The sequence below is a fragment of the Pan paniscus genome, chromosome 11 (assembly GCF_029289425.2).
Source record: "Pan paniscus chromosome 11, NHGRI_mPanPan1-v2.0_pri, whole genome shotgun sequence".
In the NCBI taxonomy this organism is placed as follows: Eukaryota; Metazoa; Chordata; class Mammalia; order Primates; family Hominidae; genus Pan; species Pan paniscus.
Window position 1 is genome coordinate 16,379,797 of NC_073260.2, and position 26,019 is coordinate 16,405,815.

Consider the following 26,019-nt stretch of genomic DNA (forward strand, 5'->3'; position numbering starts at 1 on the left):
TTACTGTGTTCTTTGAAGCCAATGATTTATATCGTTTATCACTTCTGGAAAATATTCAACTATTATCTCTTCAAGTATTTTCTTCCATCTTCACCATTCTCTTATTATAGAACACTTAAGATGGTTGGTCCTTCTCATCTTAATTTTCACGTCTCTTAAGTGGTCTTTCATATCTTTCAATGCTATCTTCTGGATAATTTCTTCAGATCCATTTTCCAGGTATTTGATTCTCTCTTCAGCCATGTGTAATTTGCTGTTTAACATATCTGCTGCACTTTTAATTTCACTGGCTCTAAATTTAATTGCAGAATTCCAGTTTTAGTTGGCTTAATTTTTATATTTTTTGATATTTTGTTCTTTTTAAATGTTTTCTAATTTTGCTTTCAGTCTTTAATGATTTTAATCATATTTCCCTTAAGGTTATACCTAATAATTCTAATGCCCAAGTTCTAGTGGGATTCAGTTCTGCTGGGGTTTGCTAACTTGCTCATAATAAATAATTCTTTGTATATATTTGTAAATTTTGGATTGTGTGCTCTGCTTTAAGAGGGTTATCTGGGGAAATACCATGTAGCCTGAGTGGCAAGTATGTTCTTCCAGAGTAGTTCTGCAATTGCTTCTGTAAGGTGCCTGGAGTATTATCAATCAAGGAACATACAAGCAGTGTAAATTCAAACTCTAAACATACATGAAGGCAAGCCTGTGGGAATAAATTCCCAGCAAGACCCTCCTCCAAATTAGTGTCCAAGCTAAGAAATGTAAGTTTCCTTATGTTCTTTCCTGTGACTACAGGTAGAATTTTTACTCTATCCTTTCAAGTTAGGAAGTAGCCCCTGAGTACACTTTCTGAGGAGATCTCAGCTCCAACACCTCTCTCTCTAAACCCAAGGCCTTACCTCTTGCCCAACGTAGTTATCAAAATCCAAGCACTTTGGTTATAAAGAATAGAAAATTCCTCAGTGCAGACCAAATGTCAGCCCATATGTATAGTTCCAGCTTTCAGTACCCTCTTTGTTTTTGTTCCTTGAAGACTGTCATTACTTTCTTGTAAATACAGCTAGGCAATTAAAAAGCTGTTTGTTACATTTCAGCCAGCTTTCCTAATTATTTTATAATGGAAACTTCTTAGGCTGCGTAGGTTATCATATTTTAAAAAATGGGAATTCCTATCCTGTGATAGTTACTAGCTGTCAAATGACCTTTCAACAAGACACTCAACTGGGACTTTTGGAGTTTTGGGGTGGAATAGTGACAGACTTTTAAAATATGTTTTCCATTGGGTACACATGGACATAAAGATGGGAACAATGGACACTGAGGACTGCAACAGAGGGTAGGAAGGGAAGGAGACAGAGGGATAAGGGTTGAAAAAACTATCTATTGGGTACTGTGCTTACTACCTGGGTGTAATTGTACCCCAAACCTCAGAATCAAGTAATATACATTTGTAACAAACCTGTACATGTACCCCCTGAATCTAAAATAAAAGTTTAAAAAAACATTTCTTTTTTGAGACAGGGTATCACTATGTTGCCCAGGCTGAACTGCAGTGGCTATTCACAGGCATGCTTATAGAGCACTGCAGCCTTGAAGTCTCGCCTTTGAGCAATCCTCCTGCATCAGCCTCCTAAGCAGCTGGAACTACAGGTACACACTATCACACCCAACTCATGGTTCCACTTTTATGTTTATGTCCCAAGCATAAATGTTAGCATTAAAACAGAAACAAAGAAAAATTCCAGGACCTGGTATAGTGGCTCATACCTGTAATCCTAGCACAATGGGAGGCTGAGGCAGGTGGACCACTTGAGGCCAAGAGTTCAAGACCAGCCTGGCCAACATGGCAAAACCCCATCTCTACTAAGAAAAAAAAAAAAATTAGCCGGATATGGTGGCACACTGGCACATGACTGTAATTTCAGCTATTCAGGAGACTAAGGCACAAGTCATCTGAACCCAGGAGGTTGAGGTTGTAATGAACAGAGATTGTGCCATGCCACTCCACTTCAGCCTGGGCAACAGAGCAAAACTCTGTCTCAACAAACAAACAAAACTCGAGAGCCTTGGAATTTATTAAATGTCACGTTGGCCAGGCGTGGTGGCTCACAACTGTAATCCCAACACTTTAGGAGGTCAGTGTGGGAGGATCATTTGAGGCCAGGAGTTTGAGACTAATCTGGGCAACATATGAAGACCTTGCCTCTACAAAATAAAATAAAATGTTTTAAATTCCATATTATACCACATTGAAATGGCAAAAAAAATGTGTTAGGAAGATAGATAAGATGCTCTACAAATCTTTTTTTTTTTTTAAGTCATTTTGTTAGTCATTCTACTAGGGGCTGAGAAACAATACAAGGTTTCAAAAAGGAGAGGACCACTGCGCAAGATATCTCCAGTAATACTATTATACCTTCCTCTGATGACAGACCTTAAAGATTTAACAATTTGAATAATTCCTCAATTCCAGTTCTATATATAATAACCTTACATAATATACAAATGTACTGAAATTAAAACACACAGAGGAAATATTTTAAATTTGGAGAACATGTTCCTCAATTTCCTTGTCTACAAAACACAATCATGCATCACTTAACAACAGGGATACATTCTGAGAAATGCATTGTTGGGCAGTTCTGTTGTATGAACATCATAGAGTGTACTTACATAAACCCAGGAAGCATAGCCCACTATACAACTAGGCTGTATGGTATAGCCTGTTACTCCTAGGCTACAAACCTGTATAGCATGTTACTATACTGAATACTGTAGGCAATTCTAACACAATGGTAAGTATCCATGTATTAAACATATCTAAACACAGAAAAGGTACAATAAAAATATGGTATTATAATCTTTTGGGACCACCTTCATACATGCAGTTGGTTGTGGACTGAAACGCTGTCATGCAGTGCATGACTATACAGGTATTTCTTTCTGGTAAAGATGACAAATCATAGTTAGAAAGAATAAGACCTAGTATTTGCTAGCACAATAGGGTGACTACAGTAAAAATGGTTTAATTGTACATTTAAAAACAACTAGCTGGGGGCGGTGGCTCACACCTGTAATCCTAGCACTCTGGGAGGCCAAGGCAGGTGGATCATCTGAGGTCAGGAGTTCGAGACCAGCCTGGCCAACATGGCAAAACCCCGTCTCTACTAAGAATACAAAAATTAGCCAGGTGTGGTGGCACATACCTAATCCCAGCTACTCAGGAGGCTGAGGCAGGAGAATCACTTGAACCTGGGAGGCAGAGGTTGCGGTAAGCCCAGATCCTGCCACTTTACTCCAGCCTGGGTGACAGAGCAAGACTCTGTCTCAAAAATAATAACAATAATAAAATAAAATAAAAAATAAAAGTAAAAGAGTATAACTGTGCTGGTAAAAAATGATTTAATTGAACATTTAAAAATAACTAAAAGAGTGTAACTGTGCCGCACACAGTTTCTCATGCCTGTAATCCTAGCACTTTGAGAGGCCAAGGCAGGCAGATTACTTGAGGCCAGGAATTCAATACCAGCCTGACCAACCTGGTAAAACCCCATCTCTACTAAAAATATGAAAATTAGCCGGGCATAGTGGTGCACGCCTACTGTCCCAACTACTCAGGAGGCTGAGGCATGAGAATCATTTGAAATCAGTAAGTGGAGGTTGCAGTGAGCTGAGATTGCACCACTGCACTGCAGCCTGGGCAACAGAGCCAGACTCCACCTCAAAAAAAAAAAAAAAAAAAGGTAGAATTGAATTGTTTGTAACACAAAGAATAAATGCTTAAGGTAATGGATACCCTATTTACCCTGATGTAATTATTACTCATTGCACACCTGTATGAAAATGTCTCATGTCTCATGTAATGCATATATACACATTAACGCATAAATATATACACCTACTATGTACCCACAAAAATTAAACATTAAGAAAAAAGGCAGGGCATGGTGGCTCACACCTGTAATGCCAGCACTTTGGGAAGCCGAGGCGGGTAGATCACCTGAGGTCAGGAGTTCGAGATCAGCCTAGCCAACATGGTAAAACCCCATCTCTACTAAAAATACAAAAAATTGGCCAAGTGTGGTAGCGTGTGCTTGTGATCCCAGCTACTCAGGAGGCTGAGGCAGGAGAATCACTTGAACCCGGATGATGGAGATCATGCCACTGCACTCCAGCCTGGGCAACAAGACTGAAACTCTTGTCTAAAAAAAAAAAAAAATTTTCAGGAAAAAAAAGACATATGAGACAGCAAAAAAAGTTGTTCTTCGGAAGATACCTGAGGGTTCCCCCCATGTACTATAAATGACTAATCAAAGTAGAAACAGGAAGAGTAAGTCAAACTACTTTGAAAGTTTACAAGAAAATTTTCAAATGGAGGAAATCCAAAAGGAGACAAGATGGATTTACTTGCATATTTACTGCTGTCTTAATTTCTAGAAACTGTTCCTAGGCTAACTGTTCTACTTACGCACAGGAGACTCTTTTCCCTAATCAAAGATTCTGCTCTCTCTTCATACTAGTAACATACCCTTTTTACTAAATAATTCCTGCCAATATATAAATATCCTACAATCATTCAATAAAATCCATAACCCCGGCAGCTATCACTCAATTTTTCTGCCCTCATTTTATAGCAAAAGTCCTTGAAAAAGTTGTCTATATTTATTTCCACTTCTTTCTGATCTCCTATTTACTAATGAACCCACACTAACCTTACTACAGTCCAATCTCTCCAAAAAAACCCATTATTCTTGAGGATCCCCAAGGCCTGCATCTTGTTACTTTTCACTTATTATCTAAATCAATCTATTAGCCAAATCAGACATACCTGATCACTACTGCTTTCCTGAAACACCTTCCTCACTTGTCTTCCAAGGAATTCTGCTCTCCTAGTGATACGGTTTGGCTGTGTCCCCACCCAAATCTCATTTTGAATTGTAACTCCCCCAATTCCCATGTATTGTGGGAGGAACCTGGAGGGAGGTAATTAAATCATGGAGGCAGGTCTTTCCCATGCTGTTCTCGTGATAGTGAGTCTCACGAGATCTGATGGTTTTTAAAACAGAGTTTTCCTGCACAATCTCTCTCTTCTCTTGCCTGCTTCCATCCATGTAAGACATGACTTCCTCCTCCTTGCCTTCTGCCATGATTGTGAGGCCTCCCCAGATGTGTGGAACTGTAAGTCCATTAAACTTCTTTTTCTTCCCAGTCTCAGGTGCGTCTTTATCAGCAGTGTGAAAACGAAGTAATACACCCGGGTTTTCTTATATCTCAAGAGTTATTTCTTCTCAGTTTTTTCTGCTGATTTCTCTTCATCTCAATCTCTGAATATTGAAGTACCCTAAGAACCAACTGTTATCACTTGTCTCTTCAATATCTACACTCACATTGTGAGTGGTCTCATCTAATTCTATAGCTTTATTTATTTTTTTATTTTTTCGAGATGGAGTTTCACTCTTGTCACCCAGGCTGGGGGGCAATGGCACAATGTAGGCTCACTGCAACCTCTGCCTCCCGGGTTCAAGCAATTCTCCTGCCTCAGCCTCCCAAGTACCTAGGATTACAGGCTGCACCACCATGACCGGCTAATTTTGTATTTTTGATAGAAATAGGGCGTCACCATGTTGGCCAGGCTGGGCTGAAACTCCTGACCTCAAGTGATCTGCCTGTCTCAGCCTCCCATAGTGCTGGGATTACAGGCCTGAGCCACTGCACCCAGCCATAATTTCATAGCTTTAAATAGCATGTAAATACTATTGATGGCAGCTACAATCAACCTCTCCTTAGTATTCGTCTCATATATCCAACTATCAAACTACCTACCTGACATCTCCAAAGAGACAGCTAACAGTCAACTCAAATGTAATATGTTCTCCTGACCCAATTCTGGACTTACCTTTCTCTTTCCCATCTCAGTAAATGGCATTACTGAGGTAATGCCATTACTTTTCAGTTCAGATTTAGACTAAACAGCCCAGGCCAAAATCTAGGAATCATCTACTTCTCTTTACCTCATACCCTATATCTAATTTACTCACATTAATACCAAAACATATTCTGAATCAGAGCACATTTACCCCTGCTCTCCTTGCTACCACTCTTGCCCCTTTCCTGCTAATTGTCCAGGGAGCTTTTTAGAAAAGACTTATTGAGATATAATTCATAAACCATACCATTCATTCATTTAAAATGTATGTTCAATGGTTTAAGTATATTCACAGATATATGCAACTACCAAAGTCAATTTTAAAACAAATTCATTACCTCAAAAAGTGGCACAGGCTGGGCGCGGTGGCTCACGCCTGTAATCCTAGCACTTTGGGAGGCCGAGGCAGGCGGATCACCTGAGGTCAGGAGTTCGAGACCAGCATGGCCAACATGGTGAAACCCCACCTTTACTAAAAATACAAAATGTAGCCAAGCATGGTGGTGCATGCCTGTAATCCCAGCTACTCAGGAGGCTGAGGCAGGAGAAACTCTCGAACCCAGGAGGCAGAGGTTGAAGTGGGTTGAGATCACGCCACTGCACTCCAGCCTGGGCGACAAGAGATTCCGTCTCAAAAAAAATTTTTTTTAGTACAAACATTGTAAAAAGCAGCACAATATACCCTTAAGTTATCACCTTTCTATTCCCACCAGACTCCTCCAACCAGCCCTAGGCAACCACTAATTTTCTGTCTCTAAAGATTTGCCTATTCTGAATATTTCATATTCATGAAATTATGTAATTTGTAGTCTTTTGTGACTGACATGTCATTCAGCATAATGTTCTTAAGGTTCATCTATGTAGTAGCATGTATCAGTATTTTATGGCTTAATAATATTCCATTGTATACCACATTTTGTTTACCCATTCAGCAGTTGATGGTTTAGTTCTTTATACTTCCTAGAACTACTATCATTTACAAATTCTTTCACTGCATTTTTGTTGTTGTTGTTTTTCACTTTTCTTGAAATCTTGTTTTCTAAGTAGAGACAGGGTCTCCCTCTGTTGCCCAGGTAGGGGTGCAGTGGTTATGATCACAACGCACTGCAGCCTTGACCTCTCTGGCTCAAGAGATCCTCCCACCTCAGCCCCCAAATAACTGGGACTACAAGAGCATGCCACCACATTCAGCTAATTAAAAAAAATTTTTTTTCTTGTAGAGATGGAGTCTCTGTATGTTGCCCAGGTTGTTCTCAAACTCGTGGGCTCAAGTGATCCTCCCATCTCAGCCTCTCAAAGTGCTGGGAATACAAGCATGAGCCACTGCACCTGGCCCTGGCACAATGTTGAAGATTGGTGGTGAGTGTAGACCTCCTTGTCTTATTCTTAAACTTAGGCCGGGGAAGAATCACTCACCATCAAGTATGATTTTACCTGTGAGCTTTCTGTAAATGTCCTTTATCAGGTTGAAATGTTCCATTGTATTTCTAGTTTGAGTTTTCTCATTTCTTTTTTTCATGAAAAGGTGTTAGATTTTTGTCAAATGCTTTTTCTGCATCTACTGAGATGATCATGTGGGTTTTGCTTTTTATTCTATAGATATGGTGTATTACATTAATAATTTTCAGATGTTAAACTAACCTTACATTCCTGGAATAACTCCCACTTGATCATGGTATGTAATCTTTTTTATATTTATATACCAGCTGAATTCACTTTGCTAGTATTTCAAGGATTTTTGTGTCCATATGCATTAAAGACACTGGTGTGCAGTTTCCCTCTGATGTCTTTGTCTGATTTTGGTATCAGGGTAATGGTGTTCTCATAGAGTAAGTTGGGAAGTATTCCCTACTTTTCTATCCCAGAGAAGTTTGTGCAGAATAGATATTAATTCTTATTTAAGTATCTGGTAGAATTCAACAGTATAGCCACCTGAGTCCAGGGTTTCTTTGGGGTACTTTTTTGATTACTAATTCAATCTCTTTGTTATAGATCTGTTCAGACTATTTTATCAGTTTTGTTAGTGTCGCTCTAGAAATTTGTCCATTTCATCTAAATTACCTATTTATGGGCACACAACTCTAGTATTCCTTCATAATTCTACGTATTATCAGCAGTATTATTCCCTTTCATTTATGATTCCAGTAAATTGTCTTCTTTTTTTGTGGTTAATCTAATTAAAGTTTTGTCAATTTTGTTGGTATTTTCAAAGAATCAATTTTTGGTTCCACTGATTTTTCTCTACTGCTTTTCTATTCTGTTCCATTAATTTCTGTTCTTTTATTTTCCTTCCTTCTGACGGTTTTAGGTTTAGTGTACCTTTCTACCAGGGTCTTAAGGTGGAAGGTTAGGATATTAAGTTTAGGTCTTTCTTCTTTCTTAATATAGGCACTTAACAGCTATAAATTTCCCTTAGAACTGTTTAAGCTGTATCCCATAAGTCTTAGTATATTGTATCTGCATTTTCATTCATTTCAAGTATTTTCTAACTTCCTTTTTGATTTTTTTCTTTGACTTTTTATTTAGGAGTATGTTGTTTAATTTCCCTGTAGTAGCGAATTTTCAGTTTTACTTCTGTTACTGATTTCTAGTTTCCTGCCCTTATGGTTGGATTAATACTTTGGGTGCACTTGAAAAGAATGAATACTCTGCTATTGTTGGGGTGAGTGTTCTACAGAGATCTGTTAGCTCTAGTTGGTCAACAGTGTCATTTAAGGCTTCTATCTCCTTACTGATTGGCCTAGTTGTCCCCTTCATTATTGAAAGCAGTATATTATAATCTTCAATAATTTTTTTTTTAAATGAGACGGGGACTTGCTATGTTGCCCAGTCTGGTCTCGAACTCCTGAGCTCAAGCAATCCACCCGCCTCAGCCTCCTGAATTGCTGGGATTACAGGCGTCAGCCACCACGCCCGGCTAACAATTATTCTTGAATTGTCCATTTTCTCTTCATTTCTGTCAGTTTTTGCTTCATGCATTTTGGTGCTTGGTTATTAGATATGTAATTGTTAGATGTCTGTGATGGACTAATCCTTCTCATTACAAAATGTCATTATTCATATATTACCTCTAGTAAAGTTTTTTGTTTTAAAGTCTATTTTGTCTGAAATCAGAATAGCCAATCCAGCTTTCTTATAATGCTGTTTGCATTATATTTTTCCATCCTTTTATTTTAAATCCATTTGTATCTCTAAACCTAAAGTATATCTTGTAGAGAGCATACAGTTGGATCATATATTTTTATCCAATCTAACAGTATCTCCCCTTTTGATTACACTGCTTAATCTATTTACATTTAGTATTATTATTGATATAGCTGGATTCAGGAGTGCCAACTTTATCATTTTTAGTGTGTCTCTTATCTTTTTTGTGCCTCTATTATTGCTTTCTCTTGGACTTAGTAAATATTTTCTAATATAGCATTTACATTTCTTTAATGATTTTTTTCCACATATATTTTTACTTGTATCCTTGTTAGTTCCTCTAGGAACTTACAATGTACTATTTTTATTATTTTTTTTTTTTAGAGAGAGTCTCACTCTGTCACTTGGGCTAGAATGCAGTGGTGTGACCATGGCTCACCAGACCATCAACCTCCTGGGCTCAAGTAATTCTCCCACCTCAGCCTCCCAAGTCACCTTCTGACTACAGACACACACCACAATGCCTGGCTGATTTGTGGGGGTTTGTTTGTTTTTTGTAGAGATGGGGTTTTACCATGTGGCCCAAGCTGGTCTTAAACTCCTGGCCTCAAGCAAACCACCCACCTCACTCTCCCAAAGTGCTGGGATTACCCTTTTTTTTTTTTAATCTTTAAGCTCTGTTGGACTTGAAACAATGTACATCTTATCAGAATGAGCATCTGATTTATACTCACTCAATTCCACTGAGAAATAGAAACATTATTCAAACATAGCTCTATTCCCTTCCCCCTGCCTTTTGTGGTATTGCTATACACATTATATCTATAAATGTTAGAAGTCCAACAATACACTGTCACAATTATTACTTTATATAATTTTATATATACCTTTAAAGAAGTTGAGAGACGAACCAATGTACATTTACAGCTTTTCTTATATTAACCTTCTTATTTATCGTTTCTGGTTTTCTTCATTTATTCTTATGAATTTGAGTTACTATATGGAGTTATTTCCTAGCCCAAACACAGATCTGTCCCTATCTTATCTCCTTTTTCCTATTATTGGCAAATATATTACATTTCCGCATCTCATAGGCCCAACAATATACTATATACATACTATACAGTACTGCAGTAAAATGCAGTAAATATACTAAGATTTATGGGATACAGCTTAAACAGTTCTTAGGGAACTTTACAGCTATTAAGTGCCTATATAGATACACATGATACATACACAACACAAAAGAGAAAAGGAGAAAATATGCATTTATAGTGTTATTACTACATAATTATTTTTACTGGTGCTCTTAAGATTTTTCATGTGGATTAAAATCATCATGTGGAGTAACTTGCTTTCAGCCTGAAGAACTTCCTGTAGTGTTTCTTGTAAAGTGGGTCTGCCAACAGCAAATTCTCTGAGTTTTTACCTCAGAACGCCTTTACTTCAAGGAACCTTCCGTTTTGAATAATAGCTTTGCTGGACATAGAATTGTTGGTTAACAGTTTTTTTGGTTTAAGTGCTTTGAATATGTTGTCCCACTGGCTTCTTGCCTCCATTTTTTTGCTGAGAAGTTAGCTATAAATCTTATGGGCAGGTTCCCTTGTAAGTTGATGAGTCAGTTATCTCTTGCTGCTCTCTCAAGATTTTTTCCTTGTCTTTGGCTTTTAGCATCTTTATCAAGATACTCCTCTTTGTGAATATCTTTGCATCTATCCTACATGGAGTTCATTGAACTTCCTGGATATATAAATTATTGTTTTTAAATAAATTTGGGATGTTTTTGGACATTATTACTTAAAATTTTTTTCTAGTCGTTTCTCTTTCTCCTCTCCTTTCGATACTCCTATTACAAGCATGTTGGTACACTTAATAGTTTCCCATATTTTTCTGAGCCTGTTTTTTTCTACATTGTTTTTCTTCATGTTCTTTGAGTAATTTCTACTGATCTATCGTCAAGTTCATTAACTCTTTCTTTTGCCAGTTGAAATGTACTGTTGTGCCCTCAAGTGAGTTTTTCATTTCAGTTACTGTGATGTTCCATTCCAGAATTTCCATTTGCTTCTTTTTAAAATGATTTCTATCTCGTTATTAATATTCTCTGTTTCATGTGAAACTATCATCACGCCTTCATTTCTACATGATTTCCTTTAGTTTGCTGAATATATTAATAATAGCTACCTTGAAAGCTCTGTGTTAAACCCAACCAGTCACTCTCACAGGCAGTATCTGTAGCTTGCTTTTTTAACGGGATGTCTGGGTCATATTTTCTTGTTTCTCTGAATGTCTTATAATTTTTGGTTAGAAACTAGATACTTGAGATAATATACAGTACCAACACTGAGTACTGGCCTCCCCACTGCAAGATTTGTTATTGTTGATGCTTGTTTATTGGGTGACTGGCTAGTTGATTTTTGTAGATTCCATTGTCTAGTGTTAAGCCTCTGGAGTTGCTCCTCAGGGAGCTCAGACTTGAGATTGCTCACTGTCACCTTGGGATGAGAGTGGCTTGGGCAGGGCTCTCGCTGACTCTTGGTTTCTCTGACCACAACTAGCTTGTTAAATTACACTAATTGCTGTCTGATTGCTGTAATGATTTCAACAATGCACTACAGTATAAACTGTTCCATAGTCTAAGTCAATCAAACTTGGGTATCTTTGAAGTGAAAGTTTCAGAGGTCAAGGGTTGAGATATGTTTTGACCCTTGGTGATCTCCCAGCTGTGTCTTTCCCTAGTTTCCTCAGGCAAATGAGCACATCTATAGTCAAGCCTAAATGTCCCATCAATCTACCAATCTTCCCCAATTACTTTTCACCACAACCGCCACTATTTTTTAGAGTAACCTTAGGCTTAAACTTTTCTATACTCTGTCGTGAATGAAGCCCATTCCTTTAAGAAGGCTGCTTTAAGGCCAACTTTTCCCTGAAGGTAAAATCTCTGAGACATGGCTTTGGAGCTGGAAGTAGAGACAATGACACACTGTGTGTCACTGAGTGACACCCCAGGGTTAGTTGCTCTGCCCAAAGTAAAGCCTCTGTCCCAGGAGCAGGGTCTGGGCAGAAAAACAAGGCCCCCAACTCTTAGTCACACTTGGCCAGAAACAGGCATGGGGAAGCAGGATGAGAAATACTGATATCTTGCTCCTGCTTTGGAAGATAGCCCAGAATGGGAGCTGGTGGGGGACAGGGATTCTTGTCTTCTTCACTGCACCAATATGGAGAAGAGTTACCATCTCTCTCAGCTGGGATAGGGTAAGGAAAGGGCAGGTCTTGTTACCAATAACAGGTTCTTGCCCCTCTGACCAAATTTTATAAATTTTCTTGAATAAATGTTTTTTCATTTGCTGTATTTCCTTTAAAACACTTTCAGAGACCTTAAATGTTTTATTTTCGTAATTGTCACCAGTTCTGCTGAGGAGTAGAACATGCTGTCATCCTACAAGTCCCTCTTAACCAGTGAGCTTTTAAAAATATAAATTAGATCATGATCCCATTCAAAACTCTCCAAAATTTCCACTCTTTTTTTTTTTTTTTTTTTTTTTTTTGCAAAGCCCCACACTTTCTACTAAGCTCCACAGGGTTCTACACAATCCAGCCCATGCCCACTATTGGATCTCATCCTTTACTGCTTTTTACTTTGTTCACTCTGCTCCAACCCCTGTCCTAGCAAGGGTGGTTCTCCTCATGGTCTATTTGCTGCTCTAACTGGAAAGCTCTTTTCCCAGATTTTTCCATGGCCTTCCTCCTCACTTCATTTGGGCCTCACCTCAAATGTCATCTCAAGACCTTCTCTAAAAAAGCACCTGTCATTCACTCTTATTAATTTTTTTAAGTTTTACTGTTTTTTATTTATTCCTCTATATATTTATGAGTAAGAGTAAGGGTTTTTTCTTTTTTGAGACAGGATCTCACTCTGACACCTGGGCTGAAGTGCAGTGGTGTGATCATGGTTCACTGCAGCCTCCACCTCCTGGCCTCAATCGGTCCTCCCACTTAAGCCTCCCAAGTAGTGGGGACTAAAGGTGTGTGCCACCACACCTGGCTAATTTTTTAGACTTTTGTAGAAATGGGGTTTTGCCATGTTCCCCAGGCTGGTCTCCAACTCCTAGGCTCAAGTGATTCATTTGCCAAGGCCTCCCAAAGCGTTGGGATTATAGGTGTGAGCCACAACACCTGGCAAGTTTTCAAAATTTTGACAAAAAAAATTTTTTTTAATTATACTTTAGGTTCTAGGGTATATGTTCACAATGTGCAGGTTTGTTACATATGTATACATGTGCCACATTGGTATGCTGCACCCATTAACTTGTCGTTTACATTAGGTATTTCTCCTAATGCTATCCCTCCCTGCTCCCCCCACCCCACGACAGGCCCCTGTGTGTGATGTTCCCCATCCTGTGTCCAAGTATTCTCATTTTGACAAAAATTTTTAAAAGTCAAGGAACAATCATAACGTTGTTCACTGTTTATCCACATATCCTGTTTTGTTATTCTTCACAGCACCTAAATTTACTTGATATATTTATTTTCTTATTTGCTTAGAGTCTATTTCCCCCATTAGAATTAAAGCTCTAGAAGGGCAGGGAGTTTTGCCTGTGTTGTTCACCACTATATCCCCAGTACTTAGAACAATAATTGGCATATAGTCATTACTCAGTAAACATTTGTTGCAAGAAAAGATGTTAACAGGAATTAAAACATTTTTAAAGCTACTTATATTTTAAATGACAACTTTAACAGATAATCTGTTTTTATTTATATCAATAAAGAGTAGAACAATAATAGGGCATTGGAAAATAAGTAATAGTGGCTGAGAAATTATAAAAAAAAAAATGGCCAGGTATTTAAAGTTGTTTCAATAATCCTAAAACGCATTTTCGTAAATAGCATCTTTGACCTGCCAGTGCCCTTACATTATGTAAACCAGGACCAAACAAAACAAGTACTTGTAATTCAATGGAAAAGTGAAAACAATACTAAAATGACAAATGTTTATACTATAACCACTAGTTTTGACACTTAGAGGTATTGAAAAATTTAGGAAAAGCTAATCAGAGTGAAAATCTTTAATCAAATACAAACTTCTCACTAAGTGCAAATAAAATTCTTTAAAGAAAAAGAAGTATATTACTTCCATGTTCTCACTTTCCTCCCATATCTGTTTTCTGTTAAGGCCAAGTTTTGCAATGGGCTTAGAAAAGCTAAGCAAAACAATCTTAGGTTAGGGAGTTTTACCTTGAGTCCTGTTTTCTCATCATCACTTCCATTATTTGTAGATGGTGTCTCATCTCCTTGCCTGGAAACCAAGACAAAATCTTCACTATTAAGAGTAGATACTGAGTCTGAAGAGACACTGATTTTTCCAACAGAAGCCTTGTCATCCATAACTCAAGAATGAGTCTCAACACATGAATGATTAAATATTTTTTAATGCCTGAAAAACAAAAACCATAAAGATACTCATATAGAATGTCTGCCAGATATTCAATTACACTGTACTTCTTACACAACATATTCGGAATTTTTTTTTAAATGCTTCAAAAATATTTTCCTAAGACTTCCACTACTTATAGCTTAGGGTTTTTTTTAATTCCAGATATTAAGGGAATTTCATGCTATTCAAGACCAAGATATTTCAGACTTCAAAAAAATAAATAAAACATATTCCCTTCAGGATAACCCTAACTACTTACAGTGATTTCTTTGGGCTAAGTTGCAATTCAAGTCTTAGCCTCCAAAAATATATAAGTATTAGCCTTCTGTTTTCTACCCTCTGATTTTTTTTTTTTTTTTTTTTTTGAGATGGAGTCTCACTCTGTCGCCCAGGCTGGAGTGCCGTGGCGGGATCTCGGCTCACTGCAAGCCCCGCCTCCTGAGTTCACGCCATTCTCCTGCCTCAGCCTCCTGAGTAGCTAGGACTACAGGCGCCCGCCACCACGCCCGGCTAATTTTTTGTATTTTTCGTAGAGACGAGGTTTCACCGTGTTAGCCAGGATGGTCTTGATCTCCTGACCTCGTGATCCGCCGGCCTCGGCCTACCGTCTAATTTTTAAAGTTGTACATGTAAATGAAATGGAAAGCACTTAGTTATTGTGAGGGCACAATAAGGTTTTCCTAGCATTATTGATACTTAAATTTAAAATATTAACATGGTTTTAACAGGCCAAATTTCATATTAACAGCCAACAGGAAAAATTCAAGGCAGTTAAACTTTAGCATAAACTCTAGAGCTGGGAAATACCTTACAAAGCAAGAAAGGAGAAGTTCATTAAAAACTGCATCTTCCCACACCACAGTTTCTTAGAACTCAGCTCAATATGAACATTACCCAAATAAGGGTTTCATACCAAAAATTCCCAGCAAAAAGTATAAATATGTGTCACTTATGAAAATTCATTCAATTATTTATTGAGTCTTGGAATGAAACTTAAACTCACCATCATTTTAAAACCTAGTTCTGCAAACTTTGTGGCAATGTTTCATTTGGTTGTAGGGAACATCAACAAAACGATATAACGTTATACTCATTAACAAAAGTAGCTATGGCTCCATGTTCATCTAGTACCTCAAAGACGTAAGGTTCTAAAAATCTGTTTAATTTCTCTGACTGAGAAGTCCTGATTTATGCTTTGGATTTTTAATCATTGACTATATATTTATGGAGCATACACCATGTGTCAAACACAATTTTCCCCTAAAAGGCCCACATATAAACATCTGGCAGGAGAAACTACACAATCCCTGAGTATTATAGTTGGAAGAAAACTTAGAAATCTAAAATCAAGTTGATGGCAGAGTAAAAAGTAGGAAAAAAAAAAAAACTTACAAATCAATACTGTTAGATAAAGAAATGGCAACCCCAAGAGAAGTAAGGTCATTTAACCAGTTAATGGCACAGCTAAGGCTAGAAGCCTGGACTCTCTGCTGCCTTTTATTTAAACTAATTCCCCTGCTTAACAGCTATTACACATCTGCATTTCATAAGACCAAATCTAAATACATAGTATGGCATTCAAAAACATTTCAAATTGTACTTTTGAAAAATTCAAAGAAAAATGATTCACTTAATCCATTCATTGAACACTTATTGAGTAGTTAATGTACAAAGAGTAAGCTATGATAAACAAAAGAAAATAGAACCTTGCCCCAAAGTTTATAGTTTAGTAGAGAACAGAAGCAAATCGTACCTAATAAGTACTGATTTAGGGTAAAGAAAATTATGGGAACATGTTGGGAGAAGGACTAACTTAGACCTTTGCTAAGGAAATACACTTTATTCCTTTAGATATTTGCCCTCACAGGATTCTCTTCCTGAAGTGGTTTCCTCACTTTTGTACTTGGTCAACTCCAACTCATTACTCATGATGTAAAAATCTCCCTCTCTTAGTAGTCTTCTCAGTCCACTTGCCCGTTCTCACCCCAGAATCCAAAGAACTGTTTCCCTTATATCTGTTCCTACAGCATTTTACATTTGATTTTTCTACAGCATCTATTATGTTGTTTTACAATTTAACGGTGAGTGCCTTTTAATTTAATTGTCACATCTCTATTTCAAAAATGAGGAAATTAAGTCTTAGAGAGATGGTGTAACTTGTTCGATGTAATGTGGTTAGAGTCAAAGTCAAAAATTAAACCCAGTTATCTGACTCCAAAAGGCTATACCACTCGATTATGAAGCTTTTCTAATGCCACAAATTTGGGCCTTGTCCCAAAACACTCAGTATTGGGTAAAGGAGTCTTTATCTTTTTTTTAGAATTTGTACTTCAAGAGAAGTTTTCATGCTCAATCAATTAAGTCTTTTATCCATCTTTTATAATGTGATTACCAGTTGGATGGCAGAGGGCCTGGGAAAGTGGTCTAAAGCTCTGGTCTCAGACACTAACAACTTTGTATACTACTACTCTGGACTCAAAAACAATGTACTTTGGTAATTACACTAAGGAACTGAGAAGATTTGGCAAGCTCAAAGTTCCACCTACTTTCTTTGAGAAGGTGATAGGGAAATACACTTTATAAAATACTTTATTATTTGTTTTGGCAACTGAAAGTAACTGAATCACTCAGCAGGAATGAGGTTTATCAAAACACTAAGTAGTAAAGGAAAAATTATACAATAAGATTCCTTTTCTCTGGCCTCCATGGACAGAAGTGAAGAGGGAGTAGTCCACCAGCTCCACAAACATAGATAAAACCACCCATTCCCTGGCCTCCACAATGAAGAGGTACCCCAGAACTTGCTGCACTTCTGGCAAATTCTAGAGATTCACAACCTCTGTCTCAAGACCATAAGGGATTTCTTTTTAATCCCTACTTACATCAGTTACCATACAAAGTCCCTTACTCTAATTCTTCATCCTTCAGACTTTAATTCTAATTCCCATTGACAATAAAGTACCAAAATTCCTCCCTCCAACGCCCTGCACTGCCACCCTGCTTCTCCATAGAACCTATAACTGCTTGACATATATTTTGGTAATTTAAGTATAATGTAAACTAGAACCTAAGGTTCATGAAGGCAGGCTTTTTTATGTCTGATTAAGTGTTGGACCCCTAGCACCTGTAATAATGCCTGGCACATAGCAGGTGCTCAACTATTTGTTAAAGAAGTAGGATAAATAGCAAATAAAGATGGAAAGGAGCAAGAGCCACCCAAGGAAAAAGTAAGGCCACCTTTTATAAATTGACAAAAAGAACAGAGGTCATATTTGTGATGCTGAAGCACACAATTAGGAGTTAAGAAAAACCTAAGTTAAAATACTGGTTCCGGGCGGGCGCAGTGGCTCACGCCTATAATCCCAGCACTTTGGGAGGTCAAGGCGGGTGGATCACGAGGTCAAGAGATCGAGACCATCCTGGCCAACACAGTGAAACCTCGTCTCTACTAAAATATAAAAATTAGCTGGGCATGGTGGCGCACGCCTGTAGTCCCAGCTACTCGGGAGGCTGAGGCAAGAGAATTGCTTGAACCCGGGAGGCAGAGCTTGCAGTGAGCCGAGATTGTGCCATTGCACTCCAGCCTGGCAACAGAGCAAGACTCTGTCTCAAAAAAAAAAAAGATACTGGTTCTACTACTAATAGTATGAGCTTGTCACACTGAGCCTCAGTTTCCATAGAGGTAATGTTATACTATCAATCTCATAGAGCTACTGTATAAATTACTAAGGACTATACATAAAACATTTAACAATACACAAAGAACATTATAAGCACCCAATAGTTACAGCTTTTCAAAAACTAATTTCAAATTCAAAAAAATTTAACAGTTATTAACTGATTTAAGTAATCCAAATTAAAATACTTATACTATCTCTACTTCTTGGCTTATGTCTACAGTGCCTGTATGAGTTAATTTGATTGTTAGTCGGGAAACACATTACTGAGGAAAAAAAAAATAAATTAATTTCCTCATTTCACATTCTAAGTTGTTAATATCTAAATAAAAGCAAAATAGTACTTTGAATAAATATCCTTTATGTATCACAGAAAGGAATAAAATGTACACATTTGTATCTCATTTTATCATCCTAACAATTCTGTAAAACAGATAGAATAAGGATTATTATCCATTTGAAATAAGATACATATGAATAGCCTGGTATTTGGTAGGTAAGCACTCACAGTTTGTCTCCTCCTTTTATAGAAGTGATGAGCCTAGATCCTTATAACAAGTCCAATTACCAACAGGGCAGGTTGGTGGATGCAAGTTCAAGGATGCTTTTACTTTTGAGACAGGGTCTTGCTCTGTCGCCCAGGCTGGAATGTGGTAGTGTGATCCTAGCTCACTGCAGCCTCAAACTCCCGGGCTCAGGTGATCCTCCTACCTCCACCTCCTGAGTAGCTAGGACCACAAGTGTGTGCCACCACGCCCAGGTAATTTTTTTAAAAAATTTATCAGCCAGGCACAGTGACTCACATCTGTAATCCCAGCACTTTGGGAGGCCGAGGCGGGCAGATCACGAGATCAGGAGATCAAGACCATCCTGGCTAACACGGTGAAACCCCGTCTCTACTCAAAATACAAAACAGAAAAAAAAATTAGCCAGGCATGGGGGCAGGCGCCTGTAGTCCCAGCTACTCGGGAGGCTGAGGCAGAAGAATGGCATGAACCCAGGAGGCAGAGCTTGCAGTGAGCCAATATCGCGCCACTGCACTCCAGCCTGGGCGACAGAGCGAGACTCTGTCTCAAAAAATAAAAATAAAAAAATAAAAAATTAAAAAAAAAATTCTCAGCCACCCAAAGTGCTGGGATTACAGGCATAAACTGCCGTACCCAGCCTTACCTCTCTTTTAAAAAAGTCAAGTCACTTGATGTGACAGACAATTATGTTCACTTATACAGCCTCTTCCATCACACCTAAAAGTTCAATTATGCTTTATTTTCATTATAGCTACTCTTTCACTACTTTTATTCTTACAAAGACATTAAAGATCACTACAGATTTTTATTGCAAATTAGTCCCGTATACCAAAACTCCATGAACTTTTTGCCTACAGTCACTGCTCTGTGCCGTAAGTGCCAATTCTATGCTCAATTATGTACCCCAGCATAAAATGCATCTCCATATTGCTAAATAAAGATTCACAATTAGCCAGGAGCAGTGGCTCATGCCTATTATCCCAAAAACTTGAGAGGCTGAGGTGGGAGGGTCGTTTAAGGCCAAGATTTCAAGACCAGCCTGGGCAATATAGTTAGATCCCATCTCTAAAATAAGATATTTAAAAATTAGTCAAGTGTGGTGGTGTGTGCCTGTAGTGCCAGCTACTTGGGAAGCTGAGCCAGAGGACTGCTTGAGTCCAGGGGTTCTAGGCTGCAGTGAACTATGATGGAGCCACTGCGCTCCAGCCTAAGTGACAGAGTGAGACCCCGTCTCAAAAAAAAAAAAAAAAAAAAAAAATTCACATTCATTCTCAATCTCCTCTTAAGCACTGTAGTTAACAGAGTGAAATGGAAAGAACTGGCCATGATAAAACCTCTTTTAAGAGTCCTTCAAAGGCAGTCGGTTCTTGAACAATCAGTGTTTACTTTTTTAAAAACTTCAACTTTTTTTTTTTTTGAGACAGAGTACTATCAGATATTTGTATTGTTTCTGGTTAACTAACATCTGAGAAGTAACAGTGACATGCAGTGGCATGGATTTGCTAATGTGCAATTAGCAGAGGCAAAACCACCTCCCAGTAAGTGACCTACCTAGCTTAATAAGAGGTGTGGGTGATACTAATAATTGAACCTGACATGCTTGAGACAAAACGTGCTAGTGCCTCATCCAAAGCTTGGTTAACCTTTATTTCTTTGGTTTTCTTGAGATTTTCTTCTTGAAAGAGTAGTATTAATGCCTCCACCTCTACCACTTCAATGGAACTCCCCACTGTTCTAAACAGTCCCTCTCAAAAGTAGCACCCCGTTACTTCTCACTTTCACTGAACCCCTTAAAAACCATCAATACTACAAAATTTCACAACCCAAAGAATTATTTCTTACTTCCACCTGCTGAAGTAAATGAAAATGCTGGCCATTTTCTTATTCTGAAACTCTTATGCTTTTGCATCCATTTTCTACCACTATCTTTTCTTAGTTCCGATTTAGGTTCCTTTTCTTCTATTTTTAAAATCACATCATCCTCCTTCTTTTCACTGGCTATCTCATTAGCTAACATGGTTACAGCTTTCTATTGTATGCTGATAACACTAGCACTGTCTTTTCTCTTGAATTCCACATGGGTATTTGTGTTATATTTTCTTTTTCTTCTATTCAGTAGCAGAGTCTGATATGTGCCAGACACCAGGTATAGAATTATGGTGAGGAATAAAAGACACTCCTTACCTTTGACAGGCTTACAGTGGTAGAGAAAACAGACTAGTAAACAGGTAATTATAATATAGTGCTTGTTATAACAGAGGTGTGTAAAGGGTGTTATGAGAATACACAGCAGGGCTCTACTATATGCGTCCTATGGTCATCTCAAAACCAATTCCTTGCAAAACTAAACCATTTAATCCCCACGCGTCAGCAGATTCTTCTTTCTAGATTCTCTGTCCTGGTTAACAGCCACAGATTCAAAACAACATCAAAAAAAAAAACAAAAAAAAAAAAAACAAAGAAAGAAAGAAAAAGAAAAAGAAAAAGAAAAAAAAGCACAAGACACCAAACCAAAACAAATCTTGACTCCTCCTTTTCTTACCCTCCCTTGGAATAATGGATTTTAGTTCTAAAACATATCCCAAATATATTCCTTCTTCACTATCCCTCATGTCATTGACTTGTATTTTATTCTCTTTCAACCTGGCTATAACAAGTCTTTCATTCTAGACTCTTCCTAGTCATTGATTATTTAGCCCCCAAAGTTAATTTCTAAAACTTAGATCTGATCATATATCCCATACCTCCCCTTTCCTCAAAACTATTTATTGCTCCTGACTGAAAATACAATAAAATCCAAAATCCTTATATTATTTAGTTCTTCAAAATCTGGAGCCAATTTCCATTCTAGTCTTATCTTCTTCTGTCACACCATACTATATACACAAATATGTCATGCATTTTAATGCTTTCAAGCCTTTTCATATGTTGCTTGCTCAGCTGGGAATGTGTTTTTGTTTCCCCAATCAGCCTTTCTCCACCAACAGCAACCTAGTGATACAATCAAGTATTCAACCTCCCCCTTTCCCTTCTGCAGTGTTATTGTCTTCTAGGGCTCCTCAGGCTTTTTGTTTTTTAGTTCATCACAGAATTATAGCATTTACCACACAGTAAAATAATATCAACACTTTTTTTCTTTTTCCTTTTTTTTTTTTTTTTGAGACAGAGTCTTGCCTTGTCACCCAGGCTGGATGCAGCGGTATGATCTTGGCTCACTGCAACCTCTGCCTCCAGAGTTCAAGCGATTCTCCTGCCTTAGCCTCCTGAATAGCTGGGATTACAGGCATGCACCACCACGCCCAGCTAATTTTTGTTTTTGTTTTGTTATTGTTGTTTTTGAGATGGAGTTTCACTCTTGTTGCCCAGGTTGGAGTGTAATGGCGTGATCTCAGCTCACTGTAACCTCCGCCTCCCGGGTTCAAGCGATTTTCCTGCCTCAGGCTCCCAAGTAGCCGGGATTACAGGTGCCCGCCACCACACCTGGCTAATTTTTATATTTTTAGCACAGACGGGGTTTCGCCACGTTGGCCAGGCTGGTCTCAAACTCCTGACCTCGGGTAATCCACCCACCTAGGCCTCCCAAAGTGCTGGGATTACAGGTGTGAGCCACCGCAGCCAGCCATAATTTTTGTATTTTTAGTAGAGATGAAGTTTCACCATGTTGACCAAGCTGGTCTCAAACTCCTGACCTCAAATGATCCACCTGCCTCAGCCTCCCCAAGTGCTGGGATTACAAGCGTGAGCCACCGCACCTAGCCCAACGCTTCTTTTCTACTCCACTATATTGATCAATCCATTCATTCCAGAAGCAATTACTGAGTATAAACCACCACGTCAAATGCTGGCAGTATAATGGGCACAAAGAGTCCCCCAAACTACTTGTGGACAGGGGTCTTATGTTTTACTCTTAGTAATTTCATTTCCTTACTTACGGGCAGTGTTCAATAAATTTGGTTGGTTGAATATACTTCATGGCTGTTTAACTAGTAGGGTCTAAGTAATATGAGGAAAACAAACGACAAACATGCTACTCTACATGCATGTACTGGGGATGTGGACATGGATGAAGACTAAAATGAACAGACTTAAAAAAAAAAAACTAACCTTGAGTGTACCTGACTGACTCTTCATCAAATCCCCAACTGTCATGACCAAAAAACAGTTAACACAGTCACAAAAAATATACCTTGGGTTCCCTTTGGACCAAACACTAACCACTTCCCTCCCAATCCCCATCATTTTTGTTGCTCAACCAGTGAAAAAATGGGTACAGCTTTAGGGAATCTTAAGCAAGATGACTAAATCATCTTGCTAAATCAAAAGAGAAAACAATACTTATTACTTCTTGAGTGTCAATTATATGCCCAACATGGTACGAACAAGTTTTACTTGCATTATTACTAATCTTCACACCTTGCCAGATGGGTATTAAGTTCATATGACAGACAAACTAAGGCTTGGGCAGGCTGAGTAACTCGCTTAAGTTCAGAGAGAAAATTGTGGAACTTGATCCAAACCCAAGTATCTAGGTGTCTCTGTTCTTTTCTGGATTGCATCTCTCTCCCTCTCGATGTCCCTATCTCCATCCTCTCCCCATTCCAATCCATCCTCTATGCTGCTCCCAGTTGTACCCTTCTAAAACACAAATCTGGTGAGTTTACTCTCTGTTTAGAAAAAGAACAAGACAGGATGCAACAAAAGAATCAAGTCTGAAAGATGCTGTAGCAGGATAATTCCTGTGGGTTTGTAGCTCTTTAAAATTAAACAAGCAGGGTACAAAGAAGCTATAAAAAATCACATTGCATTAGTCTCAGTTTGTGTGTGTGTGTGTGTGTGTGTGTGTGTGTTTTCCTGGCTCTGAACTTTGTTTCACTGCACTGGTTTTCACATGAATTTCACACAGCCTATCCCTGGAAAGGGTGGGACAAATCAAACAAAACTCAATGGAACACCATCCCTTCTTTATAAAAATAAATTCCTTTCCACCACTACTAACTGCTAAACAATAGATGTCTTTGTTTTCATTCTGACTCTGAATTTTGAGGCTATTTCTTTGAATTATTTTAGTGAGCTAAGAGAATCATAATAATTTAAGCTTTCTGATTAATTTCAGGTTAGGTTAAAAAACCAAAACCAAAACCAAAAGAATCAAAACAATCATCTTGGGCCTACCTGCACTTAAAGGCAAGAAAAACTAGCTTATGTAAAACTCACGCTTAGGCAAATTTGAGCCTACCATAACTGTGACAATTCACTTCTTTAAACTATTAAATCACTTTTAGTTCAGTTCTACATTAACTAAAAAAGATATCGGAATTAAACAAATACAGGAAATTGTAAAACAAAATAAAACTTTAAAAAATCTTTTTTATAAGTTGTAATCTTTTTGCATTGTGGTTAAGTAATAACACAAACATTACCATCTTAGCCACGGAAGTGTACAATTTTGTGTCATTAAATACATTTACATTGTCATGCAACCATCACCATCATCTATCCTTGGAACATTTCCTTTCTTAACTCTGTGCCCATTAACACTAATTCCCTATTCTCTTCCTCCTCCAAAAACCGCTATTCTACTTTCCATCTCTAAGAAATTGACTACTCTAGGTGTATCATATAAGCAGTGGAATTACACAATATTTATCATTTTATAACTGGTTTATTTCATTTAGTATAAGTCTTCAAGGTTTATTCATATTGTAGCATGTGTCACAATTTCCCTAAGGCTGAATAATATTTCAATGTATGTATACCACATTTATCCTTCAATAAAAGTAAGTTTCAAAATAATTATAACTTTATAGGGTCTTTAGGGGGGATATCAGGTGTTTTCCATTACAGTTCCATGAGGTAGACGTAAGTAGCTCCATGTTTAAAAATGGAGTTTCTGAGGATAAGCTACTTAATCACTCCTTCTCAGAGACTTGGGATATCCATGTCTTTCTCACCCCAAAGTTCATACTCTCCCCACTATATCTTGATACTTCATACTTCTAATGAAAGGTACAAGAGGTAACAAGTAGGGATGAAATGTGCATAAAACAGAGTTCATTTAACTCTGTTAATTATGAGTGTGATAATGCTGACACCTGAAAAAAATCTTGCCAATGGTTTTCTCATGTTCCCATGGATATTTCAGGAAACACACTTTAATTTTTTCCAGAACTCTACATATGCTGGCTTAATGCCATTTCAACACAATATCTGTGAAACTAAATATTTAAATTGTTATTTGGATTCCACGTCCACAATAGAAGCTATCCCTGGGAACACAGGGAAAGTTAGCTTAATGTTAATGTACTACTCATTCACAAGGTCAGATTATATTCCTGACCTTGCTAGTACAGATTTTAAAAACTGTTCAGATTTCTACAGTATAATTTACATTAGCATTTAATAAATGTAAAAATATGAGTATTTTTAAGCAACGCAGGGTTAGTCAAAGACTTTTCCTCTTTTTAGGAAATTAGACAATATAGTTCCTTCTCATCTACAATAAAGAAAATGAATCTATTCCACTTAGAATATGCATCTGTTTACATTCAGATCTAAAATGCATTATTCACTTCTCTTTAATCTACATGAATTTAAAACTAAGCAGGCAAATCATTCAACAGATGATCAAAGTCTAAGATAAATGCAGAAATATAATTTGTCTTTTCTATGACCTGTTTGATTTTCAGGGGAATGCATGTAGGCAAACCATGAATGTTTGGCAGAAGATATGTGTTTTCTGTGCCTTCCAGTATGCTATCTCGTATTATCCTTCATGATAGTTAAAATATACTCCCAAAGCTGGTCCAAAGACAGTGAGTTATCTCGATTGTTCAGTCAGTTACAGAACAAACTCCTTGTTCTACTCTTTTCCCCGTTCTCACTACTGCACTTTAGTAGTCTTAAAAAATAAAATATATTCCCAAAGGATTCTGCATATCATTTCCTTAACTGATAAAAGATCATCCTCAGAAAATGGAAAACAAAATTATAAACCATAGGTTGTTGGTTAGTTACCAAAATGCATAAATAAGGGAAAAAGGGAGAAAGTTTTAAAACAGTCAAATTGTTGTTAAAGTTTGACTTAGTAACATTATGTTAAAGTTACCACAGAAACTCACTTGCTAATGTACCTTCAGAAATGCCAGATTTAAGTACAGAGAAAAATTTATTTCCACAAAGACTTACAGAACCCAAGTAGTAGTTTATAACACAAATGCTGATGCAACCTTAACAGGAAATACATAACAACTATGCATTAATTCTTGGAGAGGTACACAATTAAGAAGATATATTTCTCATACTTTACAACCAAGA

General features: G+C 37.7%; 1 protein-coding gene across 20 annotated transcripts in view; it reads right to left on the reverse strand.

The window, feature by feature from the left end:
• The window catches only part of RABGAP1 (RAB GTPase activating protein 1), a 166,154-nt gene that overhangs the window by 135,566 nt on the left and 4,569 nt on the right, over positions 1 to 26,019 (reverse strand). For 10 of the 20 annotated variants that reach the window (XM_055117637.1, XM_055117631.1, XM_034929003.3 and 7 more), the window contains one exon: positions 14,303 to 14,501. The exons of 4 other annotated variants lie outside the window; for them this stretch is intronic. In XM_055117637.1, the coding sequence (XP_054973612.1) occupies positions 14,303 to 14,452 (150 nt within the window). In that variant the 5' untranslated portion in view covers positions 14,453 to 14,501. Of the gene's footprint in view, positions 1 to 14,302; positions 14,502 to 14,760; positions 25,990 to 26,019 lie in introns of those variants that run through there. 6 more of the 20 variants (XM_034929004.3, XM_055117645.2, XM_063594222.1 and 3 more) reach the window with 2 other exon arrangements.